General features: G+C 47.9%; 5 protein-coding genes across 5 annotated transcripts; 3 read left to right on the top strand and 2 right to left on the bottom strand.

Moving 5' to 3' along the window:
* Positions 1 to 1,179: 1,179 nt before the first annotated feature.
* Positions 1,180 to 3,704, bottom strand: LOC101781083 (protein HEAT-STRESS-ASSOCIATED 32). Its single transcript, XM_004966191.4, has 5 exons — positions 3,470 to 3,704; positions 2,617 to 2,808; positions 2,294 to 2,507; positions 1,805 to 2,028; positions 1,180 to 1,673 (listed from the first exon to the last, which is right to left on the bottom strand). Exons 1-5 carry the CDS (start codon positions 3,623 to 3,625, stop codon positions 1,560 to 1,562), a joined length of 900 nt encoding a protein of 299 aa, XP_004966248.1. The 5' UTR covers positions 3,626 to 3,704; the 3' UTR covers positions 1,180 to 1,559.
* Positions 3,705 to 5,472: 1,768 nt separating this feature from the next.
* On the top strand, positions 5,473 to 7,696 carry LOC105914261. The gene is made up of 3 exons (XM_012845340.2): positions 5,473 to 5,839; positions 5,964 to 6,668; positions 6,763 to 7,696. Exons 1-3 carry the CDS (start codon positions 5,692 to 5,694, stop codon positions 7,419 to 7,421), a joined length of 1,512 nt encoding a protein of 503 aa, XP_012700794.2. The 5' UTR covers positions 5,473 to 5,691; the 3' UTR covers positions 7,422 to 7,696.
* A 7,053-nt stretch (positions 7,697 to 14,749) lies between these two features.
* Positions 14,750 to 15,805, top strand: LOC105914260 (ervatamin-B). The gene has a single exon (XM_012845339.1). It carries the CDS (start codon positions 14,750 to 14,752, stop codon positions 15,803 to 15,805), a length of 1,056 nt encoding a protein of 351 aa, XP_012700793.1.
* Positions 15,806 to 17,690: 1,885 nt separating this feature from the next.
* On the top strand, positions 17,691 to 18,767 carry LOC105914259 (ervatamin-B). Its single transcript, XM_012845338.1, has one exon. It carries the CDS (start codon positions 17,691 to 17,693, stop codon positions 18,765 to 18,767), a length of 1,077 nt encoding a protein of 358 aa, XP_012700792.1.
* A 1,043-nt stretch (positions 18,768 to 19,810) lies between these two features.
* On the bottom strand, positions 19,811 to 22,328 carry LOC101781481 (putative anthocyanidin reductase). Its single transcript, XM_004966192.3, has 6 exons — positions 21,892 to 22,328; positions 21,618 to 21,788; positions 20,981 to 21,198; positions 20,712 to 20,871; positions 20,400 to 20,613; positions 19,811 to 20,288 (listed from the first exon to the last, which is right to left on the bottom strand). Exons 1-6 carry the CDS (start codon positions 22,250 to 22,252, stop codon positions 20,132 to 20,134), a joined length of 1,281 nt encoding a protein of 426 aa, XP_004966249.2. The 5' UTR covers positions 22,253 to 22,328; the 3' UTR covers positions 19,811 to 20,131.
* Positions 22,329 to 22,374: the final 46 nt, after the last annotated feature.

Raw genomic sequence — 22,374 nt, 5'->3', positions numbered from 1 at the left:
AGGTTGGCTTCTGTGTGATTGAGTTGGCAGTGATGATACGACCTTTCAGCTTAAAATGCAGTTTTGCTTCTGAGAATTCGTACCAGATAAAGTTGGTATTGGTCTCACGTTTTTCACACCCCTTTGTTGCTTTAGATTGTAATGTTTCTCCTAAACTATGCATCTTATTGGCCTACCATCCCCATAAGACAAAATTCAGGCTATTTCATTCTGCTACAGACAACTTTTTTTTTTATCATGTTATGTCTCTTTGTTCAGCATTGGCTTGGTTTTGGATTTGCTTGCTATGATGGATAGACAGTTCTCCGATGATTTAAAAATACTTTCGTTCTTCTGAAGTTACAATGTGGAAGAACAATTTGGAGACCTGAACTGAGGAGATTCTTACTCAATCTGTTTTTTCCCCTTCTTTTTTTCTTTTTTTTGATTTTTGATTGATGCGGAAGAATCTGAGTACATATGCTTTAGATTCTTTTTTTTTCTTTTTGCGAATCAGACAGTACATATGCTCACATACACACACGTTCGCCTCTACGAACATGCACGCAACCCCTATGAGCACCTTCGAAAAATTTAGCCACGAAGTTATCATTGGTGCCTCACCGTGGAAGGTCACGTCGTCTATCATTGAGAGAATAGCGTCGGTTAAATCCTTTAATAAATCTCGAAAAATACGAAAAATGCGAGCACCAGTACCGAGCTGAGGACTCAATGAGGACTCGATCCTGATGGGAACCTTACCAATTGATCTCCAATTGATCTACGTTCGTCATTTTTTTTCCAGTTCCCAGTAGAGACAAAGTTTCGGATCTGCTGGTAAACTAAAAGGAGATCAGGTAAACTAAAAGGAAATCAACAATTAGAGGGCTCACTAGTACGTCGCATTATAATATGCCTAGAAAACTTTGTTGTGTTGGGGCAAGTAAAGAAGAGACAACCTCTTGAATAGTGAGTAACGCAAAGATGCCGCATTTGAGGGCTTGTGGATCTTATTAAGTAAACAGACAAACTAAGAACATGAACTCATGAAGAGCATGAGAATTGTCTAGATTGGTGATACCAAGGTGAACTAGACTCGTGACGCTGACCAACTGCTCTAGAGAATTTTACCAATTATTATCCCCGTCACCGTGACACCTGAAACCATGAATTTTCCAAAGCTTTTGTGGAAATTACAGAAGACGCAGAATCTCCGCTCCCAGAGAACCGTTCAGATCCTCAAAAAATCCGGTGTCTCGCACGCGTGCAACTGCACACACTGACACGCACAGACTAGCATGGCAAAGCCGAACACAAATCTGGTGCAACGACGGTATAGACACAAACATCCATACAGCACTCTACAGTCTACACAGAATGACAGAACCTATTATTACAGCAGTTGTTGATAACGCAACAGATACTGTCGCATTGCTCGCCGGTAGTTTTTTTTTTTTTTTTTTTGATAAACCTCGCTGGTAGTTATATTGAGGCCATAACAAGCTGGCGACTGAAGAAGCAGAGCTAGATCTCCATGGGCACTGGAAACCGTCTCTAACTCCGGGTTCAGGAAAAGTTCCTTACATCAGGAAGAACGGTGAGGTTAAACGGGAGGCCGGGTTGCTTCTGCGCATGTTGAACCCCCGCAGGCGCTCCAGATTCATCACGTCGGAGTGATCTACGAAGAGATTCACCTGCATTTGGAATCAAGTGGTGAATGAGCAATTGAACAAAGAGCATTGACAAATGACAAGCCATGGTCTCATCAGCATTGCGCAGATTCAGAGATTCAGGTTTTTAGGGGGGAGAGATTCAGTCATTATACCCTTGGGCCGTATCGTTTGACGAACCACTCGGAGGTGCTGGCGTTGGAAGCTTCGAACATGGTCTTCTCGAGCCCAAGCCGGCCCACAATCTTTGCAACGATGTCTGCTCTCAGGGAGTCGGCACGCTGGCAAATGTCATCGGCGTCGATCATGATCATATCTGCACCTGCTTCCAAGCATCTCTCCGCCCTCCTAATCAGCAGGTCAACATCTTCAACTCTTTCTGCAAAACGGGGGCCACAAACACCGGTTTTGTCAATATAGGAGTGTGATTTAGACATGCTAGTGAAGAAAATGCAGGCATAGCGTGCAGGGCGGTGATAACAAAATACAGCAATGGCAAATGTCTCAGTTACAAGTTACAAATGACCAGTATTCAGTGACCAATGCAAAGCAGTTAGCAAGAAAATGGCTCTTGACAGAATTGTAGCTCTGCGCAAACATCGTTCGGTATTCCATCATGATAGGAAACTAGTACTGTAATTTACCTGAGCTCTGCTCCTTGACTGGAGCTATATACGCCCCAAACGCCCTATCACCGGATGCAGGAATATCAGAACTGTCAAAATTCACTGAGAACAGGGGCTTTGCCCTCAGACCGCTACTCTTTATGAGGCGGACCAATCTCAGGAGAGCTTCTTCGGGGAGCTTGAGAGATCCAGCATTCAGCTCAATTGTGTCAAATCCTAAGGCCTTGCATTCCTGAAATGGAATACCTCATGTCATGTGCTGCTCCATGTGGTTTCAGGCATGCTCGTGCACATTGTTTATACGAATTTAAAAAATGTAACAGCATAACAGATCCACATACCTCTACATATTGCTTGAAAGAAGAGGGGCCTTGACGCAGTAGATGCTCTGCCCAATCACCTGTGCTCACGTATATGTCATGCTTGTGTGCTAAATCAGTGATCTCTCTAACCAATTCTTTCCCCATCAAACTATGGCATCCACCAGAGAACTTCAGACCATCAACAAAAGGACCAAGAGAATCCAATATTTCCTGAAATTAGAAACAAGTTAGGCTTGAGAATGTGCTGTCAGAAATGGTTAGTTAGAACGGTGAAAACAAAAGTAAAGCACATCACCAGTTATTCAAGCAACAGAACCTCTCAGTGCAAGCAAGAACCCAGGAGGCCAGGATGAGGGATCTTCTTTCCAAGAATGATTAATGACCTTTTTCAAGTTTCTTATCCACTTCAGTCCCCTGCCTGATTTTTTCCCCTTTATCTTGAAGTTAACGGCTGGGGACTAAATTCTGCCTTGCTAAAATCCCAAGGACTAAACACCCTTTATTGTACCTTCATCACACAACGAAAACATAGATGTCCTAGAGCCTAGATAATTTCAGTTTACCAATCAGCATGAATTGGCTAATTCAGTTCGAAATTTTCTTAACACCCACGATGCTCACATACTGAAAACCTGAAATTACTCGTACGGCTTCATCTAAACACTAGGAATAGAATCCCCTGACGAATTAATCACCAAACGGGGTTTCAAACGAAAGCAAACTCGCACATGTCGCGCGTATTCGCATCCGGCAGTACGGCCGAAACCGAATCGCATTTCAAACTAAACACATCCAATTCAGGCCGGCGCGACGAATAGAGCGGTGCTCAGATCGCCGCGAAACGAGGTGTTAGCGTGAATAGGCTGCGCACCTGGAGCGCCTGGTTGGCGGGGCGCAAGGAGTAGAAGGGGCTCCGCATCTCCGTCACCCCGTACCGGCGCGGCTTCTCCGGCCGGTCGTCCTCCTCATTGCCGTAGCCGTACCCGCGCAGCGACAGCGCCACCACCTCCTCTCGCCACCCCCTCATCGTCTCTCGCCGTCACCTCTCGCTCGCTCGCTATCTCGCTGTGACGGTCTGATCCCTCGAGAAAAAGCAAGGGAGGAAGGCGGTGGAAGCTCGCGGCTGCTTCTGGAAACGAGCGCTGGCCGCTGGGCCACGGCGATGACGTGTGGCCTGTGAGTGGGGACCACCGAGACCGACAAGTGTAGAGACTCTTTTTATCCAGTCTGACTGGGCTTTATTGGGCCAGAATCATTATCACAGGCCTGTTTCGATGGGATAAACTGGGCTTTATTAGGCCAGAACCATTATCACAGGCCCAGGCACAAACACTCTTCATGTTGTTGACGTGGCGTCAAATGTTGGAACATTCTATAGCGTTGCTCCATCCCTTTTGCAAGTTCAATGCTGGATCACTGAAAGCCACACTTCACGCTTCCATAATCGTTGGCAATTATGTTATTATTGTAATGTCTCTTGGTTAGGTACTCAATGGAGAGATTAAAATGGAGGAATGGTCGCAATCACCAATTGGGTAAAGTCCCCTTCCGAGAAACAAATGGTGAAACTACTAGTCGCATTATTGAGGACACCACATGGTCCCTCGGCCCTCTCCCTCAGAAGGGGTGTAGTGACACAAGAGGAAAGCTAGAAAAAATCCAGAGGAGATGGGAATGGAATCACCTTGCTTCAATTCTGGGGCGAAAGGCTACAACAACAACACTGCCAAACCTCCTCAAGCAAACTCCATGTTTGCATTGTGACCAAGAACAGATATGAAGCCTAGTACATTTGAGTAATTGAGCACCTATCCGGCTAGAACACAAGCACCAAGCATTGCACCTTCTTGCATTTCTGCCTTGTTTCAGGTTGAATTTTTATTGGTTCAACCTTCAAGCATGTATCCATTTTTGTGTCCTATATAAGCCATACGCCCAAACCGTTCTAATTGGAACACAAGAACATGCTTTTTTGTTTTAGACGCCTCATAATACTCTGATTCAATGTACGAAATAACGGGCTATAGCGAGGCTATAGCGGCGCTATAGCGTTTGATGCTAACTGCCGCTACAACAGTGTTGTACTAATTAGCGGGCTATAATGGAGCTATAGCGGTTGAGCACAGCTCTACGCTAAATCTCGTAGCCCGCTATTTTGTATATTGCTCTGATTGCTTGCTCGTGGCAGAAGATTTCTCTTATAAGGGTTGTAAATTGTAATAGATATTGAAATTGCAAATTGGAATTACGACATGCACCGGAAATAGGTGGTGGCACAGATTCTATTATGATAGATATTATAAATATACAAAAATAGGAACCGACCTCAGTTAGTAATGGAGATACGACAACATAGGAACCGACTTCCGTTATGACAACGTCATAAATAGATAAAAATAGCCTTGATGAATATTGAAAATGGGTAATATAGAATCGGACTTTTGTCGCGACATGTGTCGGCAAGGGACAATAGGAACCGAACCGACATACATTACGACAAAAATTAAAAGTAGACAACATAGGAACCGATTTTCCATTACGGCGTGTATTGGCAACAAATAACAAGAGCCGACTTTCATTAGCTAGGCCACCATTTTTGGATGTTTTGTGTTGGTAACAAACTTAACTCACCCTTAGTCCCACTGCAGTTTTCACCCTAAATTTGCCCAAGAAGTGTGTAGCTAGAACAATATAGGCTGATGAAGCCATCCCCTGTCATGCTCACATGGCCTTGCTAGTATGCCAAGGAAGCATGAACCTGGAGACAGACCACAGCGGAAGCATCACGTCACTCACTCCTTCATCGGTATCCTAGGGATATGCTTCGGTCGGCGACAGCGCAGGATATCATCTTGACAGTTCACATCTCTGCATTCTTCTACCCTGCAGTCTAGAGTATACTCCTAAATTTTTATAGATCAGCCGTTACAGGACTGACCAGTGTGATATATTTTTTAAAAAATTTTCTGTTCAAAGACTAACCACTGTGCATTGTACCGAGCGCCAAAGATTCTTGTCTGCTGCAGCCCGTTCGTTGGTGATCTGTGTAGTTCGGCCGCTTCTGCCTTCTGGTCCCTGGCAAGAACACGCTCCATGCTTGGCAGCGAAGGAAATCTCCGGCGCCGGCGACGCTCCCTCCTCACTCCATTACTCCAGTCAGTTACCATTGACTCTGGCTGCATCTGCATGTGCAGGTGTGACGACCCTCTCTGTTTGAACTCATGGTTGGCTTCTTCCTCAGGTCCGTCGATCTCCTCTCTTGATCTTTGCTGGTGAATCTTTGGCGGACGCAAAACCATTAATTGTTCTGGGAGCCTCAGATTTGATTTGCATTGAATGCATGCTATGTTTTGGTCATTAAATAGCGAGGCCTCTCGGCAGCAATCCGGCCATCCACCGAGGTCACGGCGCTCTCGGATCTGGTCATCCACCGGCGAGAAGGGAGTGGAAGCGGAGGAGGAGGAGGAGGTTGGAGAAGAAGATGGCCATGTTGTGGTGGACGGCGCTGAAGAAGTCCCTGAGCTGCAAGTCGCGGGACTCCTGCGACGACGTGATCAAGCGGGAGGACTCCCGCGGCGCCAGCGCCAGGGGCCTCAAGAAGTCGTTCCTGCCGCCGCCGTCGATGCTGCCGAGGTCCGGGTGCTCGCGCTCCATCTCCAACCTGCGTGACGTGATCCACAGCCAGTACGGCGGCGGCCGGCGTCCCCGGCACTGCGACAGCCCGAGGTCGATCGAGAGCAGCGACGTCCTCAACGCGGCGACGCACGACGTGCTGCTCGCCGCCGCCGGGGGCCCGCCGGCCGCCTCCGGGCGCGTCGACCTCCGGGCCGGCGCCGGCTTCGCCCCGGGGCTCGCCGCTTGGTCCATCGGCGGCGCGGCGCCGCTGAGCCCGCTACTGACGCGGTGCAGCACCGCCCGTCTCTCCCAGCGCGAGGTGTCGCCGCTCCGCCGCTCAGCAGGCGCCGCTCCCGCCTGGGTCTCCTCCGGCGTCGGCGTCCGGTGCGACCGCTGCGGCGGCCGCTTCTCCAGCGACGACGCCCTGGAATCGCATCACCTCGCCTACCACGCCGGTAAGCGCCGCCGCGTGCTCCATATTTCTCTGATCCACGCACCAGGAATAATCAAGCGAAGCTGTGCTACATTTCATGGCTCCCGTTCTTGCAGTCACCGAGCTGGTGGACGGCGACACGGCGAGCAAGGTGGTGGAGCTCATATATAGGGTGGGGTGGCCCGATCCCGAGGCGGCGCTGGATCGGATCGAGAGGGTCGTCAAGGTCCACAGCATGGACAAGTCGGTGGACAGGTTCAAGGCGTACATGGAGGAGGTGAAGGCCAGGGCGGCGAGGCTGCCCAACAAGCACCCCCGCTGCATCGCCGACGGCAACGAGCTGCTCCAGTTCCACGGCACCACAGTCTCCTGCTCCCTCGGCGCCAGCGGCTCGCATAGCATCTGCGCGTCGGGGACCTGCAACGTCTGCCGCATCATCCGCCACGGCTTCTCGGCGACGAGGGAGTCCAACAAGGACGGCGTCGGCGTGTTCACCACGTCCATGAGCAAGCGTGCGCTGGAGTGCATCGGAGGAATAACGGGCGGCGGCGAAGAGGCCGGAACCGGAACGGGCGGCGCGAGGCACGCGCTGATCGTGTGCAGGGCGATCGCGGGGAGGATCCACCGCCCGCTGGAGAACCTGCGGGACGTCGCCGGGCAGCCGGGGTTCGACTCGGTTGCCGGCCAGGTCGGCGCCGACTCCAGCATTGAGGAGCTCTACCTGCTCAACCCGAGCGCTCTGCTCCCGTGCTTTGTGGTCATATGTAAAGCTTAGATCTTATTCTTGCGGCTGTGTGTCGCCATCGTAGAGAAGCATCGCATAAGATTTAGCTCCATCCTATATTTTAATTTCATCGTCGATTAAAGTTATAGTTTAGTTCATCACTTGATGGAGAACACTAGGCACCATGTTTTCCCCACAAGTTTAGTTCATTAGTTCATCGTTCCATCTAGTGTACATTCTTGTTTGTACCTTCCAGCAGTGAACCAGCGGTAGCACCAGGCCAGTTCCTGAAGTTGGAGATCACTAAGCATATTCTCCTTATATAATTTTCTTGTCCCCGCTCTTTCTTTCTCAGTTTGAAATGCGGGAATTTCCCTTGAATTAAATCCGATGAACGTTTCCCGCGAAATTTATGCGCTTCAAAAAAAATGTGATGAGTTTTTAATTTGGATATGTTGAGCCTGCATGTACAAACAAGAGATATGTTTTCTTTGCTCTTTAACGGTTTAGAACGTGGGAAGTACCCATAAATTGAAAAGCACAAAGAACCCTAATCGAGGATCTCCTCTTCTTTAATCAAAGACGGGCCGGGAGGAGGGGTCCATCTAGTTTCTTTTCTAAAAGAACCCTAACATTATATGGATGGTTTCCGTGAAGACGTGGTCTTTTTATTTTGTGGCTATTTTTCTAATGGTTTGAAACACGAGTTCTCATAAATTGAAAAGCACGACAGACACCCAACATTAAATGAACATTTCCTGCAAATTTCATGCGCTTCGAACGAACTCTTCTTAAATTTGACTATAACAAGCCCACATACACAAAATAGGTCTGTTAAGCCTAGGTAACATCCACTACTGGGGAAAGCCCCTTCAGTACCGGTTTCTAACCCCTCTTTAGTATTGGTTATGCAACCAGTATTGCTACTTCGGTAGGAGGGCCCTTTAGTACCGGGTGAAATAAACGGTACTAAAGGGGTATTAAAAAATAAATAAAAAAAGAAATCACCCGCCCGAGCTCGGCCCCTGCTGCCCTCCCGCCCGGCCCCTGCCACCTCGCCGCCCGCCACCCCTCCCGCCTAGCCCCCACCGCCGCTCCTTGCCCGGCCGCCACCCTCCCCCCGCCCCCACCCCCCTCTAACAGTCTAGAACATGGGAAGTAAGTTAAATTGAAAGCACGAGAAAACTCTAATATTAAATAAACGGTTCCAGTGAATTTTATGTGCGGCTAACGACCTCAAACATGTTCTTAATTTCGACTATATATAACAAACTCAAACACACCAAATAGGGTTGTAGGCCCAGGTAGCACACCATGCTTGAGGGCTTCAGGCCAACCATCCATCCTAGGCCCACCTCTACCAGTCCTACCCCTACTTTTCCTTTAAAAAATATGTGATGATATTAAAAGAGTATGGGGGCTAAAAGGGTGTGCATAATGAGCTCCAACATGTTTTGTGTTTGACGTGGAGAGACAACCATCTCATGGAAGTCTTCTAAATAGACTAATATATGAAGAATAAGAGAATCCATGTGGCTTCAGAATGATCAACCACACACGTAAATCGGTATTGGTTCCATAGCATCACCAACAATTATATATGAAGATAATGTTGTTTGTGCAACACAGATCCACGCTACTTACATAAAGAGCAACATATAACCACTCACATTTTCCTAAATTGTTTTGGCCCCCATAAAATTACAACAAAGTGGGGAAATAAACATCTGGCAAAACTTATCATTTTGTAATATCTGAATTTATTTACAAAGACCTTACCTAATTAAAACTAGGTTCCAAAAATGTGATTATGGTATTGGTATGCAACGACTTTGAGATTTGCAAGGATCTAGATGAGATTCCCCTAAATCATGACCTGCTTTAGCTTCATTCTATACCTTTGTCCTTTTAATGGGGTTTTATTATATATCATAAATGTTTCTCAATGAGGTAATATTAAATATATGTATTTGTCATATTTTTCCTATTTTCCCTCATGAGGTGTTTTTAAGGGAAACACAAAAGACAGTTCTAAAAACTAACATATGATTTTTTTCCTATAAATGTTTTCTCATATGAATTTACAATGCAATAAATTATCCATAATATGCGTTTCATTTCTCGTTGTTTTTCATACCATTTCTTTTAGAAGTAATATAATAACATATCTGGACATATTTTTTCTAGATGTTTTCCCATGGATTTTTGGAGGACTACAATCACTAAGTCACTATTAATCTCAAGGCTAGATTCGAAAGTCATTCTATCACAATCACTATTGATCTCAAGGCTAGATTTCCATTCTATCACAATCATTATTATATTGATCTGAAGGCTAGATCGAGATCCCATTCTATTATCTCGTATGTTGTTCCACTACATCTTCAAAGACCGGCCGGTGATCTTGCCGTTGCAGTTTATACAAGGACAAGCTCACCCCTAAGCTATTAGCAGCTAGCACACCACAAGCGTCTGATAGATTGGATGGTAACTATGGTTGCCTATGGGGTGCATGTTTATATAGAAACAACAGTTACAGATATAGGCTGTTTAAACTAGGACTCTTGTGTAGATATTACATGGAACCTGAACTGAATCTATTTTATCTATAAGAGTCCCAATTGTAACAACCTGGAAACATGTTTATCTCTAACACCCCTACTCAATCTAAACGTCCTAGCCACCTTGAAGATTTAGATTGTGAACAAAGTCATTCATCTTTGCAACCGGTAAAGCTTTTGTGAATCCATCTGCCAACTGATCTCCAGACGATATAAACTGAACTTGCAACTGCTTTTTCATGACTCTCTCACAAACAAAATGAAAATCGATTTCTATACGTTTTGCTCTGGCATGAAACACAGGATTTGCTAACAAGTATGTTGCACCAAGGTTATCACACCAAAGAATTGAAGTGCGACATACCTTAACACCAAGCTTGGCTAGTAGCTGCTCTAGCCAGATTATTTCTACCGTGGCATTTGCCATGGCTTTGTACTCTACCTCAGACTAGATCTTGAAACAGTGGGCTGTTTTCGAGCACTCCACGATATAAGATTACTTCCAAAGAACACCGCAAAACCACCTGTGGATCTCCTGTCATCTACATCACCAGCCCAATCTGCATCAGAGAAAGCACTGATAAACGGGGACACAACTTTCTGAATATGCAGTCCTAGCCCAATTGTATGTTGTATATATCTCAGTATCCTTTTGACTGCAATCCAATGAGCTGAAGTGGGCACATGCAAGAATTGGCGAACTTTATTTACCGCAAAGGACAGATCAGGGCGTGTAATTGTTAGATATTGGAGAGCACCAACAACACTCCTGTAGCGAGTACTATCTTCAGAGCTGAGTAGATCACCTTCGTACCTTGACAATTTTTCTGACGCAGGTAACGGAGTCGTGCATGGCTTACACCCAAGCATGCCTGCTCGTGTCAATAGGTCTTGTGCATATTTACCTTGAGAAAGAGTTATACCATCTGATTCTTCTTTGACTTCTATGCCCAAAAAATAGTGCAACTTGCCAAGATCTTTAAGCGCAAAGTCTTCTTTCAAATCATCAAGAAGCGTCGTGACTGCTTTAGCTGATGAGCTTGTAATAATAATATCATCCACATAGATGAGCATATAAATAACTATATCATGCTTATTGTAAATAAACAAAGACATGTCTGACTTGGACGGCACAAAGCCTAATGCAATTTAACTTTGGAGCTTAACCTGGAGTACCATGCTCTAGGCGTCTGCTTCAGACCATAAATCTACTTGTCCAGTTTACATATATATCCCGGAGTCTCAGGATTTTGAAAACCTGGTGGCTGTTTCATATGAACTTCCTCTTCCAGAACGCCATGCAAGAACGCATTCTGCACATCAAGTTGTTTAAGGCACCATCCTCTGGAAACTGCAACAAAAAGTACAAGCTTAACTGTAGCTATCTTAACAACCGGACTGAAAGTGTCTTCGTAATCAATGCCATATCGCTGTTTAAACCCCTTTGCTACCAATCGAGCTTTGTATCTGTCAATGCTTCCATCAGCTTTCCGCTTGATTTTCAATACCCATTTGCAGTCTATTATATTCTGTCCTGATTTGCCTGGAACAAGATGCCACGTGCGGTTCTTGGCGAGAGCCTAAAATTCCCCTTCCATCGCTTGACGCCACTTTGGATCTGCGAGTGCTTCTTCAACAGAATTAGGTTCACCAACTGCACTGAACAAACTGTACTGGATCATACCATCGTACATCTTCTTTGGCTTTGTAATGCCGCTCTGCAGGCGTGTTTGTCGGCGTGGAGGATCAGGTGCTGGTGGCAATGGATTGGACGTTGTAGAAGGTCCCGGTGTGCTCGTCGAGGGAGATGTCGTCGCATGCGTCGGGCTGTTAACAGGTGGCGCAGGAAAAGCTGCATCGTCCGACACAGCCGCAGGTGCCGGAGAGACCACGCTTACCGGGGCAGGTGAGCTAGGCGAATTGGCCGTAGGAGCCGCGTCGAGAGGCGACAACAGATCCGCATGGGGTCCGGTGTCATGATCTTCTGCACCAGAACGTGCCGAAGCGGGAGAAAGGATGGGCATGTCGGCTGCATATTCGTTAGAATTCCCTGTAGATTGTTCCTGAGAGCCAGTACAAGCACCAGGCACATTAGTATTATCAGTAATATCAGGAACAGTGCAATGATCATCCCCAGGATTACGAAGGGAGGAAGGAAGCATGAAAATTTCTTTCCTAAGAGATGCACCGGCATTAGGATGAAGTTTAGAGAACGGAAACATAGCTTCATCAAACACAACATCGCGGGAGATATAGATGCGACCAGTGGATATGTCGAGACATTTGAACCCTTTGTGCATGGAACTATAGCCAAGAAATGCACACTGGGTGGATCGAAAAGATAATTTTCTAGAGTTGTAAGGTCTCAAATTGGGCCAACACGCACAACTAAAGGTGCGAAGATTGCTATATTCAGGTGTTTCATGCAAGAGGCAAGTGCTAGGGATGTCAAAATTGATAACCTTGCTGGGGAGAATATTAATCAGGTAGGTGGCGGTGAGGAAAGCTTGATCCCAAAATTTTAGGGGCATGGAAGCGTGAGCAAGGAGCGCCAGGCCTACCTCAACAATATGCCTATGTTTGCATTCAGCAACACCATTTTGCTGATGAGCATGGGGACAAGACACACGATGTGTGATCCCAACGTGCTGAAAGAAGGAATTCAATTTCTCGTACTCGCCTCCCCAATCTGACTGGACACAAAGAATTTTCTTTGAGAATTTTCTTTCAACAAGGTTTTGAAAATCTTGGAAAACCTAGAAAACATCGGATTTATATTTCAAGAGGTAGATCCATGTATATTTGCTATAGTCGTCAATAAAGCTAACATAGTAGCTGTAGCACCCAACAAAGATAGGAGCAGGTCCCCAGATATCAGAATAGATCAAATCAAGAGGAGCACTCAAAATTTTATTTGATCAAGAATACAGAAGTTGATGACTCTTGGCCCTTTGAGATGAATCACAAACTGACTCCACACTCTTAGTGCTATCACACAGTAATTTATTGGAACTGAGAACTCTAGGAATAGCTGGATGACCTAGACGATTATGCCATAAGGAAGTAGACAGCACATGGACCCCAAACACTTCATGTTCCGGCCCTCTCTCTTCTCCTGTTGATCTTGGAACGAGAGGGTACAAGCCTCCCTTGCATCTACCGCGGTGTAAAATCTTTTTTGTGTCCTGATCCTTAATAAAGAAGAAATCGAGATAAAATTCAAGAAAGGCATTGTTATCTTTGGCGAGTTTGTGAACGAAAGCAAGACTTTTGGAAGCAGTAGGCACATGAAGGATGTTCTTAAGAAGAAGTTTACTAGAAGGGGTATGAAAAGTTGCATGTCCAATATTATTGATGTGCATACCTGTGCCATTGGCGATGTGAACTTGCTCATGTCCGCTATACTTGTCATGAACAGTCAGCTTCTCAAGTTCGCCGGTGACATGATTTGTGGCGCCACTATCAGCATACCAGTTGGTGTCGACGCCGTAGGCTTCTGTGGATCTTTCACGATACTGATCGTCTTCGTCATAGCGGAAGTAACACTGTTTCGCTTCATGATTGGTCTTCTTGCAGATTTGACATGGCGTCGTCTTGTTTCCTTGTGAGCTATTGCCTTGATTGCTGGTGTAGTTCTGATTGTTGTTGCTTTGTCCCATACACCCTGGATTTAATCAGCCACCACCAGATCGGCCACCACCACGACAACCACCAGGGCGTCCGCGATTTCCACGGCCTCGGGATGCCATATTTGCTGAGGATTGGTACTGTCCAACTCCTTGAAACATCTCAAGCCGGAGGTCATATTCCATGAGAAGTGAATATAATTCAGAGAGCGAAAGATCTCCTGATCGGCCCATCATGGAAGAGACAAAGGGGTGATAATCAAAATCTAGACCATTGAGTATATGAGCAACAACCTCATCGTCATTGACGATGACGCCAGCTGAAGCGAGTTCATCCTTGATATTTTGCATCTTGTTGAAATAGGCCACCGTTGAGAGACTTCCCTTCTTGGCGGTGGCTAGTTGCATGTGCAGGTTTGTGACCCGCACTCTTGGTTGTGCTGCAAACATGACCACTAGTGCCTTCCATGCTTGAGTGGAGGTCGTTGCAGTCGCGATCCCGGTGAGAACCTCCTTGGAGACTGAGTTCACCAGGTAGCTGAGAAGCTGTTGATCTTTGCCTACCCATGAGTCATGCTCTAGGTTAGGGACTTCTTTCTTCTTGCCGTTGACTTCGACTTCTAGTACTTGTGGCGGCTCAGGGATTGATCCATCCAAGATGACAAGTACTTTGGCGCCACGGACTGCTGGGAGAAACTGGGCTTTCCACAGGATGAAATTGTCCCGCATAAGCTTGTCAGAAACCGGCGGTCCTAGTGGTGTCGAGAGGGGCGCAGAGGAGGACGACGCCATGGGAACATCGAGGCTTCTTCTTTGCGCAGGCCGAATGTCGGGGCGTCGAGATCCTGCCGCGAGGCTTCTATCTCTAGGGTTTTTTTATGTGTTAGGAAGAGGCGGCTCTGATTATCATAATAGATTGGATGGTAACTATAGTTGCCTATCTTGGCTCATCATAGGGTGCATGTTTATATAGAAACAACAGTTATAGATATAGGTTGTTTAAACTAGGACTCCTGTGTAGATATTACATTGAACCTGAACTGAATCTATTCTATCTGTAAGAGTCCCAATTGTAACAACCTGGAAACAAGTTTATCTCTAACAGCATCACGCAAATATTCCTAGGACACTCGAAGCAACTGCTATTTGCAAGGTTACAATGGCGACACCCGCACCTGTGCATTCAACAACCATGGCCGCGCTAGTCCTGGCAATCGCGCTGGCCACTGCGGCGGTAGCGAGCGCCATGGACTTCACCGAGGACGACCTGGCGTCGGAGGAGTCCATGTGGGCGCTGTATGAGCGCTGGTCCGTGCACTACAAGGTGGTGCACGACCTCGGCGAGAAGGACCGGCGGTTCGACGTGTTCAAGGAGAACGCGCGCCTGATCCACCAGTTCAACCAAGGCGACGCGCCCTACAAGCTCAGCCCCAACCGCTTCGGCGACATGACCGGCAACGAGACACGCCGCGCCTACAGGTGCTCGTCGGCCGGGGTCACGCCGCGCCACCGCACGTTCGACGGCGAGGGCGGGTCCACGCACGGCGGCGCCGTCGTTCCAGCGCGCGACCTCCCACCAGCAGTGGACTGGCGCGAGATGGGGTACGGTGGCCGCCCGGCGGCGGTGACGAGCGCCAAGGACCAGGGCGTGGATTGCGGGTCCTGCTGGGCCTTCGCGGTGACGGCGGCGGTGGAGGGCATCAACGCCATCAGGACGAGGAACATGGTGCCGCTGTCGGCGCAGCAGGTGGTCGACTGCGACACGAGCAACAACGGCTGCAATGGCGGCGTGACGGTCAAGGCCTTCGACTACATCGCCAGGAACGGCGGCATCGCGCACGAGAGCGCCTACCCGTACAGGGGCAGGCAGAGCTGGTGCGCTAGGGTTGCGTCCCCCGTCGTCACCATCGACGGGTACGAGCAGGTCGTACCGCCGAACGATGTGGTCGCGTTGATGAAGGCGGTGGCAGTGCAGCCCGTGGTCGTGATGGTGCAGGCCGATGAGGAACCCTTCAAGCGCTATGGGGGTGGCATCTTTCAGGGGCCGTGTGGGATGAGGGTGGAGCATGCGATGACGTTGGTGGGGTACGGCACTACCGAGTCCGGTGAAAACTATTGGATCGTCAAGAACTCGTGGGGCCATGACTGGGGCGAGCACGGGTTCATCCGCATGCGGCGCGACGTCGCCGCCCGAGAGGGGCTCTGTGGCATCCTCATGCATGCGTCCTACCCCGTGAAGCACGCCTAGGGAAGAAAGGTGGTTGCCAATTAAGTAGATATAAGCATGTGTAAGGGGTTTAGCTAGAACACCCGTGCTGTAAAAGAAAATACATACAGGCATAGGATAGCGTGCATGTCAGTGAACAGTGGCAATGTACAAACTACAACGGTGGCAAAAATGCCCTACATATCACCAGACGCAGGAATATCATAACTGTCAAACTTCACTGAAAACAGTGGCTTTGCCCTCAAACGACTACGACTTTCGGTAGGATTCTCCCGTGCAAACCTGAACGCGGCCTCCTCTATCAGTCGCTTGGACAGGATGTAGGTCTGTAGAGACCGCCGATAGATGATAAATGTATAAATAAGGTCATTCTTAGTGGGAGTTTCATCATAAATGATGTGCCACATAAGCAATTGTGGTGACATTGCATTAGAGTTATGAAGAGAGAGAAGAAATGAGCTTCATGATGATGATAGTCTATTTACACAGTTACCAACGCGATGAAACTCTTCCACATATCCATTGAGAGCTAGAGTTTCATTTCATCCCATCCTTCATCCAATTAAAAGTTTCCACATCATTCATGATTTAATGATATGGCTAGCGTTGGAAACGGTGAAATGAAACCTTGTAGTGTTGGGTTGTTTCATTCATTATTTCATCCTACTGAAAATAATGTGGCAGTTTTGGAAACAGTGACATGAAACTGACCATTAAGAATAGCTTAAGACCATTCTCAGTGGGGATTCATCCTCAATAAATGATACACATCACCAAAAACGATGGCATCCAGGGTGTTATTAATGAGGAAGAGATTGGTTTCATGGTATAAAACTGGGTTGTATACTATTTTTAAGACTATGAAATATATTGGAACTGCCATTGATGACTACAAAGTTTCATTTCAACTGATTTTGGCCAATGCGATGCACGCAATTAAAGTCAATACCTTGTCTATGAAATCGAGATACGAAACTGTGCAGTAGAGGTGGTATAGTTCCATTCATCAACAAAAACCAAATTAGATGATGTAGTAGTTTTGGAAACCGTTCCATAAAACCCGCCATTTAGAATGGCCTAAGTGACTATCAAGGAGAAAATATTAAATTCAGGTACTTGTTACATAATTATATTTTCCCATACGACCTTTTAAAAGGAAATATTCCCTCTTTTGCTTGTCCTAAATGTCATGTACCCATCCATCCTAAAAGGAGTGGATTTCTAGGATTTTTTTTTTGAATCAATTAGTAGTCATGAGAAATGACATGAATGCCCCCAATTAAAATAATTAATCGACTAAATCTTGATGAACCAAACCTTGAGATGGGGAAGGCAAACCATTAAAAGTATATGTAACTTTGAAATGGAAAAAAATTGTGCATGGACCTTGGTAAAGGAATGTTTTTGGCAATTAAATGTGTATGAAATTAAATCTAGCTAATCCAAAGGGTACAATTGTATTTTTTATGGGACAAATTTTAAATGCTAGAAATATACTCTTCCTGGGCCATGGAGTATTTAAGAGCATACGTAGTACCAAAGAAACATGTTGGTAAACTCATTTATGGGTTTTCTCCTTTAAACATACGAATTTATAATGCATATCATTTCTCCTTATTTTATCGCACTATATCTTTTAGCAGTTTTATAATAGCATATCTAGAAATATTTTCTTTATATTTTTTCCCACTGAGTTTTTAGAGGACTACAATTACTATTGATCTTAAGGATAGATTCGACTCCCATCTTCACGGTCTGGTGACCTTTCCAGTTGCAGCCTATATAATAAAGACCATAGCTACCACACCTCAAGTCAATAATATTCCTAGGACACTCAAAACAACTACCATTGCAACGCTACAAACTCACAATGTTGAGAGCCACACTGCTTGTGCATGCAACGACCATGGCCGCGTTAGTCGTGGCCATTGTGCTAGCCACTACGCTTATTGCAACGCGTGCCGTGCACTTCACCGAGGATGACCTAGCGTCAGAGGCGTCCATGTGGGCGTTGTACGAGCGCTGGTGCGCGCACTACAATGTGGCGCGGGACGTCGTCGGTGAGAAGACCTGGCGGTTTAACGTGTTCAAAGAGAACGCGCGCGTCATCCACCAGTTCAACCAAGGCGACGACAAGCCCTACAAGCTGAGCCTCAACCGCTTCGGCGACATGACCGACGACGAGACCCGCAGCGCCTACGCGTGCTCCAGAATCATGGCGCCCCACCGCAGCACGTTGGGTAGCGGGAGGCGCTGCCTGGGCGGGTTCGCGCACGGTGCCGCCGCCGTCACCGGGCATGATGACCTCCCGGCGGCAGTGGACTGGAGCGAGAAGGGACATGGCCGCCGTCCGGTGTACGTGACGGACGCCAAGGACCAAGGGCAGGATTGCGGGTGCTGCTGGGCCTTCGCGGCGACCGCGGCGGTGGAGAGCATCAACGCCATCAGGACGAAGAACCTGGTGTCGCTGTCGGAGCAACAGGTGGTCGACTGCGACACCAGCAACAACGGTTGCAATGGTGGCCTGGCGACCAAGGCCTTCGACTACATCATCAAGAACGGCGGCATCGCGTCCGAGAGCGCCTACCCGTACAAAGGCAAGCAGAGCTCCTGTGCCAAGGTTACTACGTCCCCCGTCGTAACCATCGACGGTTACGAGCAGGTGCCGTCGTACGACGTGATCGCGCTGATGAAGGCGGTGGCGGCCCAACCCGTGGTCGTGACAGTCCAGGCCGACGAGGTACCCTTCAAGCGCTACGGAGGTGGTGTCTTCTGGGGCCCATGCGGGACGAACCTAGGACACGCGATGACATTGGTGGGGTATGGAACCACCGACTCCGGCGAAAACTATTGGATTGTCAAGAACTCGTGGGGTGATAGCTGGGGCGAGAACGGGTTCATCCGCATGAAGCGTGATGTAACCGCTAGGGAGGGGCTCTGCGGCATCCTCATGGATGCGTCCTACCCCGTGAAGCACGCCTAGGAACGAATTAAGGTGGTTGCCAAATACAAAGACATCAAGCATAAGGGAATTAGCTAGCTAGATCCATGTTGAATGAAAAAATGAATCATAAGCGATGAGTTAAAAGAATCACCTAGCTGACCAGTGTTCAGTATTAAGGGCTTATTTAGCAGAGCTCCTCCTATATTCAGCAAGTTGCTTAGAGAGCTCCTCCTATATTCAGCAAGTTGCTCTGGAAGCTCTGCCAAACAATATTCTATGAAGTGATTCTTTGAAATGAACTGAGGGGTTGGGAGCTAGAAAAAAGTAGCTTCTCCTAGACAAAACCTTTCTCCCTAAAGTTAATCATATGAGAATCACTTCTGTCCAAGAATCAACTCCCACAGAGAATTAGGAGCAGGTGGAGCTCTACCAAACAGGCTGGTTTTAAGAGTTGTGGCTTCATGCGAACATCATTTAATATGATAGAAGACTTGGTCAAGCTTCAATAAAAACAGTGGCTTTGCCCTCAAACAACTGCTCTTGATGAATGAAGCAGACTAGTGTCAGCAGAGCTTCTTGAGGGAGTTTCATAGATCCAGCATTCAGGTCGATTATACGATCCCGGAATGGAATACTCATGATCGTGTAAATTGTTTAAATTTACAAAACTGTAAGACCGATATACCTCTAGTATTGCTTGAAAGAAGAGGGTCTTTGACGCAACAAATTAACGCTCCGAATAACCCCACCTAAATGTCATGCTTGTGTGCTAGATCAGTGATATCTCTGAGACTGTAGCCAGCTATTTTCCCATCAAAGGCATCCACCAGAAAACTTCAACCCGTCAACAAACGGATGTCGGATGAATGTTTTCTCGCGAAACTTATGCGCTTTCAGGCAAATTTGATGAGTTCTTAGTTTGACCTATAACGAGTCCACACGCACAAACAACGTTCTGTTTGTTCTTTTAGCTATTTTTAACGGTTTGATACGTGGGAAGTTCCCATGAATTGAAAAGCGCAAAAGAACCCCATCATTAGACGAACGCTTTCAAGCGAAATTCACGCTCTTGGACACACACGAAAACAAAAGGACATGTTCTCTTTATTTTTTGTAGCTATTTCTTTAACCGTTTTAAACACAGGAAGTTCCCATAAATTGAAAGGCACAAAAAAAAAAACCCTAAGATCAAATGATATTTCCCCCCGCGAAATTCACGCTCTTCAAACATATTTGACATGTTACTTGGGCTATAACAAGCCCGCACTCACAAAAGAAGTGCCTTTAGGCCCAAGTAGCACCCCATGCCCCAGCCCAACCATCCATCCTGGCTCTGGCTTCTCCAAGCGACACAGTATTCCTATCTGCTAAAACAGTAAAACCAACCAACCTGCAGTTCTCCTTCAGGTATCAGGATGCTCCAGGAATCCATGGTCAAGACACTGCGCAACACAGTCCTTCACGATGTCCGCGACGCCATGCTCGAACCTGAAACCCAGGTCCGTCAGCCTCTTGGACGAGACCACGGACGAGGACGAGGCGTCGAAATCTCTGCTCAACCTGCATCGATCATCACAAGTTGCCAAAGATCAGATCACGCGACGCAGCATCCCGATCAGAAACCTGAAGAAATCCAGCGATCGAGGCTGAGACGGTTCGCGGACGACGTGCCTCTCCGAGGGTTTGAAAGGAGGGTAGCGCGAGGCGAGGAGCCGCGCGACCTCGGCCATCCGGTGGCCGCCGGCGGCGCACAGGTAGCGCCCCTCGGCGAGCGGCGACTCCATGAGGAAGACGTGCGCGTCGCACGCGTCCTGGACGTGCGCCAGCGGGACGCACCCGAACCTCGAGTGCACGGAGGCCAGCAGCGAGTAGAGCTTCGGGTCACCTGCAACAACGTAGTGTCAGGCAGATCGAATTTTCAGAAAAGAAAAATTGCCATTCTTGAGAGATCGATGAACTTGTCAACGAGATGTTTGTGATTGCCTGTAATGGGTGACAGCAGAAGCTGGATGCTCGTCGGAACACTTGGTGTCAGGAACGGGCCTGCGACCGTCGGTAGGATGACTGACACGAGATGGACGCCGTTCTCCCGTGCAAACCTGAACGCCGCCTCCTCAGTCAGTCGCTTGGACAGGATGTAGATCTGCTAGAAACCGGACAGGTCAGAACTCAGAAGCTATACTTCAGAGAACTGTGTTAACAAACATATGTGCTGCAAGCTGCAAGAGCTGAACTGAAGTTTATGCACTCACCCAGCCGACGGGCTTGGTGCGCCAAACGTCGCCGAGGTCCCTCAGGCAGGACTCGTCGACGGCCGCCTTCCGCCGGCCCTCCGTGTCCACCGCCGTCAGCGTGCTGATGGAGGAAGTGAAGACGACACGGCGCACGGTCCCCGCGTGGACGCAGGACTGCAGCACGTTGATGGTGCCCCTCGTCGCCGGCTCCAGCACATTTGACCTCACGCACTTATCTTCAGCGTCAGGGATGGTAGAGGTGTGAGTGCCAGGATGCCAGTTAAAATCAAAGAAGTGCGTGCCAAGGAAAAGTAATTTCATACTCGGTAAATTTCTATTTAAACCGTGCTATGAAAAAGGTGCTTAAGGCCATGTTTGGATCTAGAAATGGACTAAACTTTAGTCCTAAGTGCGATTATGGACCAATATTACTATTAATGCAATTTAACCACCAATTAGCAACTATTAAGTAGTTATATTGGATCAAGTTCAGGAAGTAAATTGAACCTAAATTTTATTCGTGGATTAAGCATTTAATTTAAGTGGACAAAATGGTTGGCGAGGGAAGTAAAATGTTTTTTTTCATTTATAAATATCGCACGGTATCCAGGATCACGCAGGACGGAAAGGAGTCAGCGTTTACATCACAACTCACCAACATTGTCGTGGCCCGGTGAAACGTGGAGCTCCATGGAAGCGGCGACATGGAAGAGCGCCACGCATCCCGTGACGGCGGCGTCGAAGCTCCCGTCCTCGCCCATGTCCGCCCGGAACACCCTGAGCCGGTCACCCCCTTCCACGGCGGCGAACACCCGCCACGCCTTGCCTGATGAAACGAACACCGGCCGGCGAGGCACCTCGGCCATGGTCAGCTCTCAACACAAGGTCGGTAGAGAGAGATAGCAACCAACCTCACGCGGCGCGCGTACCTGTGTCCCTAGCGGTGGCGTGGACGCGGTAGCCTCGGCGCAGCAGCGTGCGGACGAGCCAGGAGCCGACGTAGCCGGTGGACCCCGTCACGCACACCGCCGGAGGACCATCACCCCCGGCGCCGGCGGCCTGCTGCTCCTCCGGCGAGCCGCCGCCGACGCTGCCCATCGGATCCCCCCCCCCCCTCTCTCTCTCTCTCTCTCTCTCTCTCTTACTCGGCTGCTGGCTCTTGTGGGCTGGGCTGAGCGGTGAACTAACGATGGCAGATGGCACTGATGCCCCTCGAAGGAAAATAAAGCTTTTGTTTGTGCAAAGGTTTACGAGTATGTGTGGGGCACACGGCTGATCGTCTGTTACCATTCTATATATGTTCTTTCAGGGGGTCATGTATGTGGACATCAGCCGTCACTGGTAATCTCCACTCCAGTTCATCACTCCGGGCTCTGCTAGCTGAGAAGCACAACCAGATGGATCGATCAGTA

The sequence above is a fragment of the Setaria italica genome, chromosome IV, assembly GCF_000263155.2.
Source record: "Setaria italica strain Yugu1 chromosome IV, Setaria_italica_v2.0, whole genome shotgun sequence".
Lineage (NCBI taxonomy): Eukaryota > Viridiplantae > Streptophyta > Magnoliopsida > Poales > Poaceae > Setaria > Setaria italica.
Note: the sequence above shows the minus strand (reverse complement) of the source record. Positions and strands in the feature narration are given on the sequence as shown.

Excerpts from the sequence above, each read along its gene's own strand:
- LOC105914260 (XM_012845339.1), top strand. The coding sequence starts at position 14,750 with ATGGCCGCGCTAGTCCTGGCAATCGCGCTGGCCACTGCGGCGGTAGCG.
- LOC105914261 (XM_012845340.2), top strand. The coding sequence starts at position 5,692 with ATGCTTGGCAGCGAAGGAAATCTCCGGCGCCGGCGACGCTCCCTCCTC. Across the intron at positions 5,840-5,963 it reads ATGGTTGGCTTCTTCCTCAG|CGAGGCCTCTCGGCAGCAAT; the intron begins GTCCGTCGATCT and ends GTCATTAAATAG. Across the intron at positions 6,669-6,762 it reads TCACCTCGCCTACCACGCCG|TCACCGAGCTGGTGGACGGC; the intron begins GTAAGCGCCGCC and ends CCGTTCTTGCAG.
- LOC101781083 (XM_004966191.4), bottom strand. The coding sequence starts at position 3,625 with ATGAGGGGGTGGCGAGAGGAGGTGGTGGCGCTGTCGCTGCGCGGGTAC. Across the intron at positions 2,809-3,469 it reads CCGCCAACCAGGCGCTCCAG|GAAATATTGGATTCTCTTGG; the intron begins GTGCGCAGCCTA and ends TTCTAATTTCAG. Across the intron at positions 2,029-2,293 it reads AGTCAAGGAGCAGAGCTCAG|AAAGAGTTGAAGATGTTGAC; the intron begins GTAAATTACAGT and ends CCCGTTTTGCAG.
- LOC101781481 (XM_004966192.3), bottom strand. The coding sequence starts at position 22,252 with ATGGTAACAGACGATCAGCCGTGTGCCCCACACATACTCGTAAACCTT. Across the intron at positions 20,614-20,711 it reads TCTGCTGTCACCCATTACAG|GTGACCCGAAGCTCTACTCG; the intron begins GCAATCACAAAC and ends ACGTTGTTGCAG. Across the intron at positions 20,289-20,399 it reads CCTTTCAAACCCTCGGAGAG|GTTGAGCAGAGATTTCGACG; the intron begins GCACGTCGTCCG and ends TGATCGATGCAG.
- LOC105914259 (XM_012845338.1), top strand. The coding sequence starts at position 17,691 with ATGGCCGCGTTAGTCGTGGCCATTGTGCTAGCCACTACGCTTATTGCA.